At 47.2% G+C, this 12,649-nt stretch overlaps 1 protein-coding gene across 1 annotated transcript in view; it reads left to right on the top strand.

Annotated features, from left to right (window-relative positions):
- LOC147098125 (scavenger receptor cysteine-rich domain-containing protein DMBT1-like) overlaps window positions 1-12,649 on the top strand; it is a 43,345-nt gene that overhangs the window by 7,355 nt on the left and 23,341 nt on the right. Inside the window, exons 3-6 of the mRNA XM_085971334.1 lie at window positions 780-1,094; window positions 7,601-7,915; window positions 10,387-10,701; window positions 11,866-12,180. Of these exons, the coding sequence (XP_085827460.1) occupies window positions 780-1,094; window positions 7,601-7,915; window positions 10,387-10,701; window positions 11,866-12,180 (1,260 nt within the window). The remainder of the gene's footprint in view (window positions 1-779; window positions 1,095-7,600; window positions 7,916-10,386; window positions 10,702-11,865; window positions 12,181-12,649) is intronic.

Here is a 12,649-nt window from a genome sequence, read left to right as displayed (position 1 = left end):
CTTTTATTTTCACGTTATCTGGTATCTCTCTGCTCTGATCCATCCCATTGAATATTAAGGCTGGGTGACAATCTCAGGGCCTTTTTGATCACCGATTAACCCGCTCCTCGTGTGTTCCTCGGACAACAAGAGTGTTTCCCGGGGACTGTTACTAAAGATCTTTAATTCCAGCTGAGAGGCGGCTGCTGCCTTCATGCAGAGGGACAATAAACGGGGTCCCTGAAGGGCAGAGTGTGAAGGGCCGGCTCCACTGACACTGCTGCCGGTCCCACAGCAGCTCTCACTTTCCACCTCACCAATCAGTGCTGACATTAGGATCACATGACCATCCAGCCCCGCCTCTTCCTCTATTGTCTCCGGGGATTGGGGGGAATTTCTTCCAATCCTGACTGGGGCTGTGCTCTCACTACGTTCGGCCAATCGGTGCTGACCATGATGGACAGCTGACCATTGTAGCCACGCCCATCCTCCGACCTCTGGAGGCTGGAATATATTCTGAGCCAATCGCCACCCGGCCCCGTGGGAGCCGCTCTGGCGCTGGGAACTTCCCGCTGACTCCCGGTTCCCTGCTCGTTCACACCGTTTATTAATATTTCCCTCTCCCTTTTGCCATGTTTAATATTTACTCCGGGTTTTATTCGGGGTCTGGGCACAGTCTGATGTTCCCATTGATTCCTCACATGGTCCTTCTGGCCTGGGGAATGGGGGCGGTCCGTGCGCTGGTAGACTGCGGGTTTAATGCACTCTAACCGCTTGATGTTATTTCTGATATTTTACAGAGACGGTGAAGCTGAGACTGGTGAATGGGGGCAGTCCGTGCGCTGGGAGACTGGAGATTCACTACAGGGGACAGTGGGGGACTGTGGACCATGATCTCTGGGACCTGCCGGACGCCGCTGTTGTGTGCCGGGAGCTGGGCTGCGGGGCCGCGCTGTCAGCACCGGGCGGGGCTCACTTTGGGGAAGGGTCCGGACCCATTGTGACGTATGATGTTCAGTGCGGCGGGACCGAGGCCGCTCTGCGGGAGTGTGATTCAGATCAATGGGATCACTATTCCGGGTCACACTCCTATGATGCCGGCGTCATCTGTGCAGGTAAACATCTTTCTTCTGTCTCTCATCTCCCGCCGCCTCTGATTGTTTCCGGAATAAAGCGGAAGTAAAATTATCAGCGGGTGTCCGTCCCCGGAAAGCGAGAGATTATAATTCCAGTATTCCCCGGTTATTTTTAATGTTATATTATTAATATTAGGATTAATGTTTGTGTTATTATAATATTACTGTTATTTTATACGATAAACACCCCCCCCCCCCCCCCACCGGGAGCAGTAAATAGCTGACACTGGGCCCATTTACAATGCAGACAGAACAAGTTTCCATTGAGATTTGCCCCAAAGCCGCAGTGAATGAGCTGACCCGCTGGAAATGTCACAATCTCAATCCAACTCTCCATTCTCAACCCAACAGCCGCTACCGGGCATGCGCCGTGAGCCCGGCTCTGCGCCTGCGCTCATCGCTTGTTGTGAGATCTGATATTTTCCACAGACTGTGAATCTGAGACTGGGGAGGGAGGTTTCTCAGCCTCGGGGAGCCTGGGCAATGGGTCCGCGGTTACTGTGGGCAGCACGGGAGGAAATACACAGTAAGATCCCACAGCTGCCTGTATATTCCCATTTATTTCGAGTTTTGAACGAGACGAAAAATAGGATATAATCTCAGAGAAATGACTCCAATAGGGAATTCAGGAGCAACAAATTTACCCAGAGAGTGGTTCATTTGTGACCCGCTTATATTTATGGCTCCAAGTTTTGCTCACCCCACAAGTGGAAACCTTCTCTATTCTACCCTATCAAATGCTGTCATATTCTTAAATATCACTACTAATTCAGCCCCTCAGCCGTCTTTTTTCTAGCTTGTTCAATCTTTCCTGATAGGTATTGCCTCTCAGTTCCAGAATCACCGTTGTAAATCTTTATTTTCTCAGTGCCTCTTTATCCGTTTTATAAATTGGAAATCCGAACTGTGCACAGGATCGGACAAAGTCAACATACATTTCCAAAGGGTAAATCATGCTTGACTAATCTACTGGAATTTTTGGAGGATGTAACTGATAAAATAGATAAGGGAGAACCAGTGGATGTGGTGTATTTGGACTTTCAGAAGGCTTTCGATAAGGTCCCGCATAAGAGATTAGTGTGTAAAGTTAAGGTACATGGGATTGGGGGCAAGGTACTGACTTGGATAGAGAACTGGTTGGCAGACAGAAAGCAAAGAGTTGGAATAAACAGGTCTTTTTCAAAGTGGCAGGCAGTGACTAGTGGGGTACCACAGGGATCGGTCCTTGGACCCCAGCTATTCACAATATATATTAATGATCGAGACAAGGGAACTAGATGTAATATCTCCAAATTTGCAGACGACACAAAGCTGGGTGGGCGTGTGTGCTGTGAGGAGGATGCCGAGAAACTCCAGGATGATTTGGACAGGTTGGGTGATTGGGTAGAAGCATGGAAGATGCAATATAACGTGGATTAATGTGAGGTTATCCATTTTGGTAGCAAAAACAGGAAGGCAGATTATTATCTGAATGGCAATAGATTGGGAGAAGGGGAAGTGCAAAGAGACCTGGGTGTCCTTGTGCACCAGTCGCTGAAGGTGCGCATGCAGGTGCAGCAGGCGGTTAAGAAGGCTAATGCTATGTTGGCCTTCATAGCGAAAGGGTTTGAGTACAGCAATAAGGATGTCTTGCTGCATTTGTACAGGGCCTTGGTGAGAGCACATCTTGAGTATTGGGTGCAGTTTTGGTCGCCTTATCTGAGGAAGGATGTTCTTGCCATGGAAGGAGTTCAGCGAAAATTCACCAGACTGATACTTGGGATGGCAGGAATGACGTATGAGGAGAGATTGGATCGATTGGGCTTGTACTCGCTGGAGTTTAGAAGAATGAGAGGGGATCTCCTCGAAACTTATAAAATTCTAACAGGACTAGACAGACTAGATGCTGGAAGGATGTTCCCGATGGCCGGGGAGTCCAGGACCAGGGGTCACAGTCTCAGGATAAGGGGTAAGCCATTTAGGACAGAAATTAGGAGGAATTTCTTCACCCAGAGAGTGGTGAACCTGTGGAATTTTCTACCACAGAAGGCAGTAGAGGCCAATTCATTAAATATATTCAAGAAGGATTTGGATATATTTCTCAAGGCGAAAGGGATCAAGGGGTATGGGGAGAAAGCAGGGACCGGGTACAGAATTTGGATGATCAGCCATGATCGCATTGAATGGCGGAGCAGGCTCGAGGGGCTCCTATCTTCTATGTTTCTATGTTAATCTAAGTATGGTTCAACCAAGGTTCTATACAAGTCAAACATAACTATTCTCCTTTTCAATTCTGTCCCTCTAGAAACAAACCCCAGGGCTTTGTGTGCTTTTTCTATGGCTTTATTAACTTGCGTCACTACTTTTAATGATTTGTGTATCTGTACCTCTAGATCCCATTGCTACTCTACCCAATTTAGGCACTTACTTTCCAAGAAAAATGACTTATTGTGTTGTTTACTATCCATTCTGCTACTACCCGAACTCATACATCAAATTCCCGGAATTTCACTCTAAAACAAAAGCAAAATACTCCAGCTGCTGGAAATCTGAACTAAAATCCGATAATGCTGGAAGCACTCCGCTGGCCAGGGAGCATCTGTGGAAAGATAGAGTTAACGTTTCAGGTCGATGACATTTCATCATTACGAAAGCAAGAGGGAATATTCGGGGGCAGCTGCTGTTATTGGGGGAACAATCCCTGTACAGAGATGGTAGCCATTATCAAATGGAGTGGTCTGGGTCCCGCTTATCAAAGGGAACGGTCTGTGACCCGGTTATCAAAGGGAGCGTGTAGAGGTTCTGGGTCGTTGCCAATTAACCCTTTCACTCTCAAGTTCCAAAAGATTCGACTTGACCCGTATTGGTGACAGTTATTATATTTTGTTCAGTTTAAGTGAGATTTGATACATTACAGCATCTGAGCGGTAGTGAAACAAGGTGCAATCAAGATTTATATTTCCCGTTATGCCCTGGGTAGAAGACGCGATATCCGGGGTTCAACTCCAATCGGCCCTGGCCTCGAGGCTCGCCCGGCCGCCTGGTGTGACGCGTGTGGGTCCTCCAACAACCCGAATCCCTCCTCGGCTGGTCTGGAGGATGTTCCCAAGCTCTTTGCTGACTGTCTCTACAATCTATGTGTTTGAGAAACTCCCTTCTTATACTTCATCCCAGCAAAGCCTCTGGTGAGCAGTTAACCCAATCACTGACTTACACCTGAAAGCCCCTGTGCAATTACAGTGATGCCCCGAACCTAATGATCCCGCCTGCCCCCGTCAGGCCCTCATCCCGTAACACCCTGACATCATCTGTTTTTGACCATCAAGACTCCTATCTGGGGTAGTTCTGGCAACACAAACGGAACATGTCTCCATAGGCTGAGATGTGGTGTCCTTGCTGTTTGACTATGTTTTTAATTCACTGCAGATATCAGAACATTCCACAAAGTGGCAGCCACACAGGACCTTGCTAGTTCTGTTCCCACAGATACGCTGTCTGTTCTTATTATTCTGTTTGCTGAGAGGCACTTTTAAAAAGTTAATCAAGGGAGGCCCAGCGCCTCGGTTTATTCCATTTTAAAATCTAATCAGGTCTACCCATGGCATATTACATCAGGGTTTCCAAGTATGGTTATAATCAGGGTTTACAAGTATGGTTATAAATGAAGCAATACACAATGAAATCTTTAAACTAGAATGCATAATATAATCATTGATTTAGTTCATTTCAGTAAGAGAAAATAAAAATGCGGATTTCCCAGGATTATCACAATCTGTCTGGGACCCGGTTATCAAAGGGAGCGGTCTGGGTCCCGGTTATGAAAGGGAGCGGTCTGGGTCCGGTTATCAAATGGAGCGGTCTGGGTCCAGGTTCTCAAAGGGAGCGGTCTGGGTCCGGTTATCAAAGGGAGTGGCCTGGGTCCGGTTATGAAAGGGAGCGGTCTGGGTCCGGTTATGAAAGGGAGCGGTCTGGGTCTGGTTATCAAAGGGAGTGGTCTGGGTCCAGTTATGAAAGGGAGTGGTCTGGGTCCGGTTATGAATGGGAGCGATCTGGGTCCGGTTATGAAAGGGAGTGGTCTGGGTCCGGTTATGAAAGGGAGCGGGCTGGATCTGGTTATCAAAGGGAGCGGTCTGGGTCCGGTTATGAAAGGGAGTGGCCTGGGTCCCGGTTATCAAAGGGAGCGGTCTGGATTCGGTTATGAAAGGGAGCGGTCTGGGTCCGGTTATGAAAGGGAGCGGTCTGGGTCCGGTTATGAAAGGGAGTGGTCTGGGTCCGGTTATCAAAGGGATCGGTCTGGGTCCCGGTTATCAAAGGGAACGTCCTGGATCCGGTCGTATAAGTGTTGGTCGGAGTTAAGAGATCCTGTTTACTGAGAGTTGTGGTGACTATTGATTTGCGTTCCCCGAAATTAATCCGGGTAATTCGGGGTATGTGCTGAACGGTTACTCGCTGTTAGTGGCGGAGGTCGATGAGGGAGGATTGGGATCACTGCGGCTCCCTTCACATCGACACTCTCTGTCTCAGTTAAACAGGAGCGAGTGGGGAAGAGAGAGAACATGGCTGGAAATCTGCACTCCGGCCCGTGTTTCTCATCAATCATGGTCACTATAGTCGTCGTCTTCTGAGGAGATTTGCTGAACTGTTTGATTAAATGAATAAGTGGTTATGGGAATTTCACTGTAAAACTTTGAATCTGATGTTAGAGATCGGCCCCTATATGGCGATTTAATGTTATTAATTGAGCTTGCATCTACTGCTTTTTGTGGGAAGGAGTTCCACACTTTTACCAACCTTAATGTGAAGAATTGTTCCTGAACTCTATTGAATGGCCTGGCTCTGATTTAAAGGTTCTGTCCCCTGGTCCCAGACTCCCCGCCAGTGGAAGAAGTTTCTCTCTATCAGTCCTACCAGTTCCTTTCAAAATTCTATAAACACAATTTAAATTTCCCCTTAACCTTCTAAACTTCAGTTAATACAAGCCTCGTTCATGTCATCCATCCTCATAATTTAACGCTTGGAGCACTGGCAGTGTTCTGGTGAATTTGCGCTGCACTCCTTCCAAGGCCAATATCTTCGTTCTGTGGTGCGGTGCCCAGAACTGTACCCAGCTCTCCAGATGTGGTCTAACCAGGGCGCTGTATAGCTGTAGGAAAACCTCCTCCCGTTTAAATTTTAGCCCTCTAGATATAAAGGCTAACATTCCATTAGCATGTTATATTATGTTTTTGTAACTGACCACTGCAGTTTATTGATCTGTGTACATGTACCCCTCAATTTCTTTGGGCCTTCAATGTTTCTACCTTTTCACCATTTAGAAATTCACGGCTCTATCTGTTTTTGATCGAGCGTAGCTCTTGGCCTTGATCCTCTGATGTCCAATCAGCGAACAACAGCAATCAGCAAACAAACCGAATGCTCAACTATGTAAGCAAAAGAGTGCAGGGCAAATCAGGGTGTCTGGATTTCACCGAACAGAGCTCCATCCAGTCACGCCTTGTGCTGTGTGTATACATCCGGTCACGAGGCACAAGAGCTCAGAGTTAAACTAGACAGTGCTCTGACCAGGCCTCGCCTTGTGCACCGTGTATAGTTCCGGTAACCAGGTACACAGGGACAATTAAACCCTGGAAGTGGTGTAGAGCCAAAACTGGAGTCAGATCTCTACAAACCGCTGTGCTGAATAATGGGCCTTGTAGCAGGAAGTGAGCTACTGGAGGCAGTAAATGGGGCGAAATGGTGAATCTGAGAAAAAAAAACTTTAATTTCAACATGTCAATACAACAAGGTGTGAAATACTGAAGGGAGAGAAAGACAGACTTAGGACTGGTGTCCGGATACTCTTCTCACAGAGAGCGATGGAGGACTGGTCTGGAATCTGGTGCAGATTGATTGAGGAAAATCGAATCATGGAAAAGGCATTTGCGAAAAGCCGTCTTTCGGGTCATTCTGGGTTAATGAGCTGTACCGGCTCCAACCGTCATCATCAAACGGATGCATCGTGTGTTGTGTAAAGGCAGGGTGTTCCTGGAGGGAGACGGGGTGGTCGGGAAATTCTCCCCTCGGCGTCCTGCAGTTACAGGGGGAAAGCGAGGGCGCCCTCTGCCGGCCCATCTCGGCCTCTGCTTTCTGGAGGAGAACATGGATGCGGCCGGCAGCGGAGCGAACCCGAAGTGGGTGCAGGGAGGACAGAGATTGCTTGACTTCGATTTACTCTTCTCTCTCTATCGATACTTTGCTGCGTTCTCTCTGCTGATACAGTGCGTGTTTGTAACATCAGAGTGACGGCCACTGGGTAAGGTACTAACAAATAAAGCGATATTATAAAAAGCCAGACAGTCACATTATAACGACTAGCGTTAGAGGAAAAAAAGCATCATCGGTATTGGACCAGAATGGAACCAATCTGAGAACCAATAGTGTCAGATCTGTCATTAATCAGATGTGTATTCATTTGTAAATATTTTATTGTGAATATCGTGAGTGTTGTGATTATTATGATTATTCAGATCACAGATTTCCTAGACTAGTATCCGGAGACTCCCCATGCTCGGGCAGACTGGAGGTCCAGCACGGTGAAACCTGGGGAACAGTGTGCGACCTTCGCTGGGATTTGAATGACGCCAATGTGGCCTGTGCTCAGCTTCAGTGTGGAGTCGCGGTGTCCGTGCCAAGAGGGGCTTATTTTGGAGAGGGCACAGGACTTCTACGGAGTGATGTCTTTGAATGTACAGGCAGCGAGACAAGTCTGGTTGGCTGCCCTCTTTCTCCAGTAAATCACCACCAGTGCACCCACAGGAACGATGCCAGTGTGATCTGTTCCGGTGAGTACAGACTTACTGTACAACAGACAACTTCCTCCTTAATGATGGGAAAACTGAGGAAGGTGACATTCCTGTGTTTCTCTCTCTAACAATATCACATATAAACTAGTCCTTACAGTTTCCTATTATTGTTATAGGTCTGGCCGAACACGTCAAAATACCCGCAATAATTTGTCAATAGAAAGTTTCTAAACTTAAAGATTTGTTCTGAAGTAAGCAGATTTGTTGCTAGTTTATTTACCGCCTGCTCTGAACGTATTTTTCTCTTAGACAGTTGATGTCACAATCGGTGTCTAACAACTCGCTAGTCGCGCACTGTCTCATTAACTTGTGCACACCTCATAGACCATCACGGTAGGTTCATTAATAGGACACCGCCTCATTCACTACGGGTTATCATCATTAATCACACGCTGACATCATTGACGGAGAACATCGTTCAATGTACTTTGACCCATTAACAAATTACAGACTTTATTAACCACAGTTTCACGAAAGTAACAACTCAGAAACCTTGCTAAAAATAAGCTGACTTGATGAACTGTGCATTGACGTCATTGGTTTGGTTCCTTTTTGTTAACCATCCCATGATTCTGACTTGATTTGTCGTGCACTGATGTTACGGGCGGTCGATTGGCCTCGTTGCCCAAACACGGACTTTCTGGTCCCTTCACTGCGCTCCTTACCCATCCGCTGACGTCATTAAACCGGCACTGTCCTAAACCCCGGGCACCATTTCCATTGCTGATGCTCCTGTGTGATGGTGCCTGCACTGCGGTCATTAGCCCGACATTCACTTGATTAACAGCGCAATGATGTCACCAGCCGTGCACCGTCAACTTTACCGGTACACTGACTTAGGGGACCCGCACTGAACTTCTCAGTGGTGCAGTCACTTTAATTAACATCAATCGTATTAACAAGACACTGATCACTTATCTCATTAACTGTTGACTGACCTAGATAATTGACCATTGTCCCCAAAAGTCGGACATTGACTTCATAAACGCGCATTGACCTAATTAGATACTTTGATGTGAACACCAGGCCCCATTAATTGTACCACATGGCAATAGCATTTCGACCCACCCTGTCCAGAGTCACACTTACTGAACAGCAGGGTATCAGGGGGCGGCTGTACTCCCGCACTGGTCAGTACAATCAGGCCAGAGGGAGAAGATTGGGCAGTTATATTATGGAATCAATTCTCTTTACTCCCCACAGCTGATATGATGGGAAACAAATCCATATGATCATAAATAGGTGATTCCCTACCTCTAGCCTGTTCGGTCATTCTATTAGATCATGACTGATATGTATCTCAACTCTATTTATCTTCCTTTGAGCCACACTCCTTGCTACCCTTAACAAACAAGAATCTATCACAGTGTTGAACATTTCGATTGAACACAGCATGCAAAGGCTTTCCTTTAGGGAGCAGGTGGAGAAATTCCAGATTTCCACTACTCTTTAGGTGAAAAGTTTCTTCCCAATTTCAGTCTTTGACCCAACTGTCGTCAGCTGCTTCATAAGTTGCCTTCCCTCCAACATAACGTCAGAAGTGGTGCTGTTTGCTGATGATTGCAGAGTGTTCAGCTCCATTCGCAATTCCTTAGATAATGAAGCAAGCCATGGCCACTTGCACCAAGACGTGGACATCATCCAGACTTGGGCTGATAGTTCACGAGTAACATTCCTGCCACACAAGGGTCAGGCAATGACCATCTCCAACATGGCAAACTCTGACCACCTCCTCTTGATATTAATTGGCTTTACCATCGCCGATCCCCCACCATCAATATCCTCTGTGTGGCCTTTCACTAGAAACCCTACATGACCAGCCACATAAATGCCGTGTCTAATACGGCAGGTCAGATGCTGGGTATTCTGCAGCGAGTGGCCCACCTTCTGACTCCCCAAAGCCTCTCCACCACCGGCAAGGCTCAGGTCAGGAGTTGATAGAATCCTCTCTAGTTGGGTGCAGCTGCAACAATACTCAAGAATTCCGACACTATCCAGATGAAAGCCGTCCACTTGATTGCCTGCCCATCCACCACCTTAAACATCCAGTCCCTCCATCACTTTAAGCACTGTTGTCATTCTGCTGAATCTGCGCTGCAACACCTCCAAGGCCAATATATCTTTTCTGAAATGCGGTGCCCAAAACTGAGAGCAGTGCCCCAGTTTGTGTCTGACCAAGACTCGGTACAACTGAAACATCACTTCCTCACTTTTATATTCCAAGCCCGTTGAGATAACGGCTAACATTCCATTCGTTTTTCAGGGAGAGCTGTCAACTTTGAGTTATCACACAACTTCTTGGGGTCTTGCATGCGACAAAGAAATAACTATTTGATAAATTACGGAAGTGCGATAGTGGTGGATAAGCTTCCCCCATTTTCTATTTTGCCCCTTATGTATACTAAAGGTGATTTACATTCTATTTGAATCTGTATTTGTTTCCAAAACAGGGAACCATGGACCACGATTGGTCGGTGGGGAGAACAGGTGCTCCGGCCGGGTGGAAGTGCTACACGGAGACCAGTGGGGGACTCTGTGTGATGTTTATTTCGGTTTCGAAGATGCCAGCGTGGTCTGTGAGCACCTTCAGTGCGGGGCAGTCACCGCAACCCCGGGAGCAGCTCACTTTGGGGAGGGAACCGGCCCAGTGTGGAAGGAGAACTACAGGTGCCGGGGGAACGAGTCCCGATTGTGGGATTGTCCGGTTTCATCCTGGGATCAGTTTAGCTGCTCACATGGAAATGACACCAGTGTCATCTGCTCGGGTGAGTCCACTCAGTTTATTGAACTGAAATACACCAACTGTTCTCCTGTCGAGCAGAGTCTCACACCAGTGGCACTATTTCTGTAAGTCACTGATTCACTCGTTTTACTGATCAAGATCACCTTCTTCCTCTGACACTAAGCGAGTCTGAGGTGTGTGTGTCGGTCGATTGGACTGAAGTGTATAAGCAATGAATCAAAGGCTTTCAATCCAGTGCACGTTTAATAAATACATATCTCGTGTTACGGTGTAAATCTTTGTAAATACAGAGCAACACCCAGCGTTCGCCACCAACAGCTATTGAAACGGCAAAAAGCCCCCGTGACCACTGCTATAGCACGGAAACACTGCACCAGTGTTGGGACCGTTATCAATGTTAGCGGTTCAAATATGAATCAACATAGAATTCTCCGCATAGATCAGCTGCATTTTCACAGAACATTCTGTTAATTTCTTGCCAGATAAATAGTGCGAGATGAGTTTTAATATCCATAAACTGCTCTGTCTCTCTGATTATTCACGAACTTTACGCACATCACAGTTATCCCGGTGTCCTGGAACACATTTATCCATCAACCAGCCCCACCTTATAACAGATTATCTGGTCCGTTATCTCATTGCTGTTTGTGGGGACTGACTGAGCGCAAATCAGCTCTCGCGTTTCACACTTAAAACATCGCAACATGTGGACAGGAGGAGGCCCTTCAGCCCCTCCGGCCTGTCCCGCCGCTGTCGCAGTGACAACAAATCAGAAGTACTTCAGTGGCTGTGAAGAGCTTTGGGCCGTCCTGGGAAGCGCTCCATCAATTACACTTCTGTTTGTTTCTCTCCACATTAGCTGAACTGTGAGCAGCCAGAAGCTATTTTGTGCCCGTGCTCCTGCCTTTGATCAGAGCTCATATCAATAGCCGGCCTGGGCCGCCCGCCCCCAGTTAGTTTTTAGCCCCTTTCCCCAGATTAGCCTCCGGAAGCTGCTCGGCATCTCTCTAAAATCAATTCACTGAGAAAAGGAATTGGCGGAGAGGATCTGCCTACAAACCTTGTGGGTAATTATTACAGAAATATAATCATTAAAATTAACAATAACTGTCCGGGTGAGAGTTAGTAAATTATGGAATATTTTGGCTCAGTTTAACCGTTGCTCGCAATGTGTTTCTGTTTGTAGATGAAGGTTGGCCGCCGAGACTGACTAATGGGGGAAGCCGCTGTGACGGCCGAGTGGAGATTTACTACAACGGCAGCTGGGGGAGAGTGCGGGACAACCTCTGGGACCTAAATGATGCCAACGTGGTCTGCAGACAGCTGGGCTGCGGCTCTGCGATAGCCGCTTATAACTCTTCAAAGTACGGAGAGAGTGAAGGGCCCGTGTGGGTGAATGATGTCCAGTGTGAAGGAAACGAGCCTCAGCTCCGGAACTGCAGCTCATTCACATTGAATCCATCTCTCAATGACAGCATCGGCGTAGGGGTCCTGTGTTCAGGTGAACAAATGGTTCAATTTTACAGAACCATCAAAGGGAATAGCTAATCTGCTGAGAAAAGTGGTAAATTGGTCACTTGTTCCTCGGTGTCTCTACACCAGTTATTTAACTCAGGGGATGAGCGAAAAGCGAGAGGACACGGGCAGAACTGGAAAAAAACGAGAACTTGCATTTATATAGCGCCTTAAACGAAAGACAACCGTCGTAAGGTGCTTCACAGGAAGAGAGATGAAGGTATTAGAACAGGCGACTAAAAGCCTGGCCATTTGGGTAAGATCAAGAGCTGGTCTTAAACCAGGAGAGGCGGAAGGTTTAGGGAGGGAATTCCTGATCTTGGGACCAAGACGGAGAAATTCACGGCCGCCAATTGTGGAGGGAGGAAGTGAATGATGCACAAGAGGCCACATTTGCAGAAAAGTAGAGTTCCCGAAATGATTAGGGCTGGAGGCGGTTATAGTGATATTTGAAC

Source organism: Somniosus microcephalus, chromosome 30 (genome assembly GCF_052327205.1).
Source record: "Somniosus microcephalus isolate GS21.2 chromosome 30, FLI_Smic_1.0, whole genome shotgun sequence".
Lineage (NCBI taxonomy): Eukaryota > Metazoa > Chordata > Chondrichthyes > Squaliformes > Somniosidae > Somniosus > Somniosus microcephalus.
The sequence above is the reverse complement of the archived record's forward strand: the minus strand, read 5'-3'. Positions and strand labels throughout refer to the sequence as shown.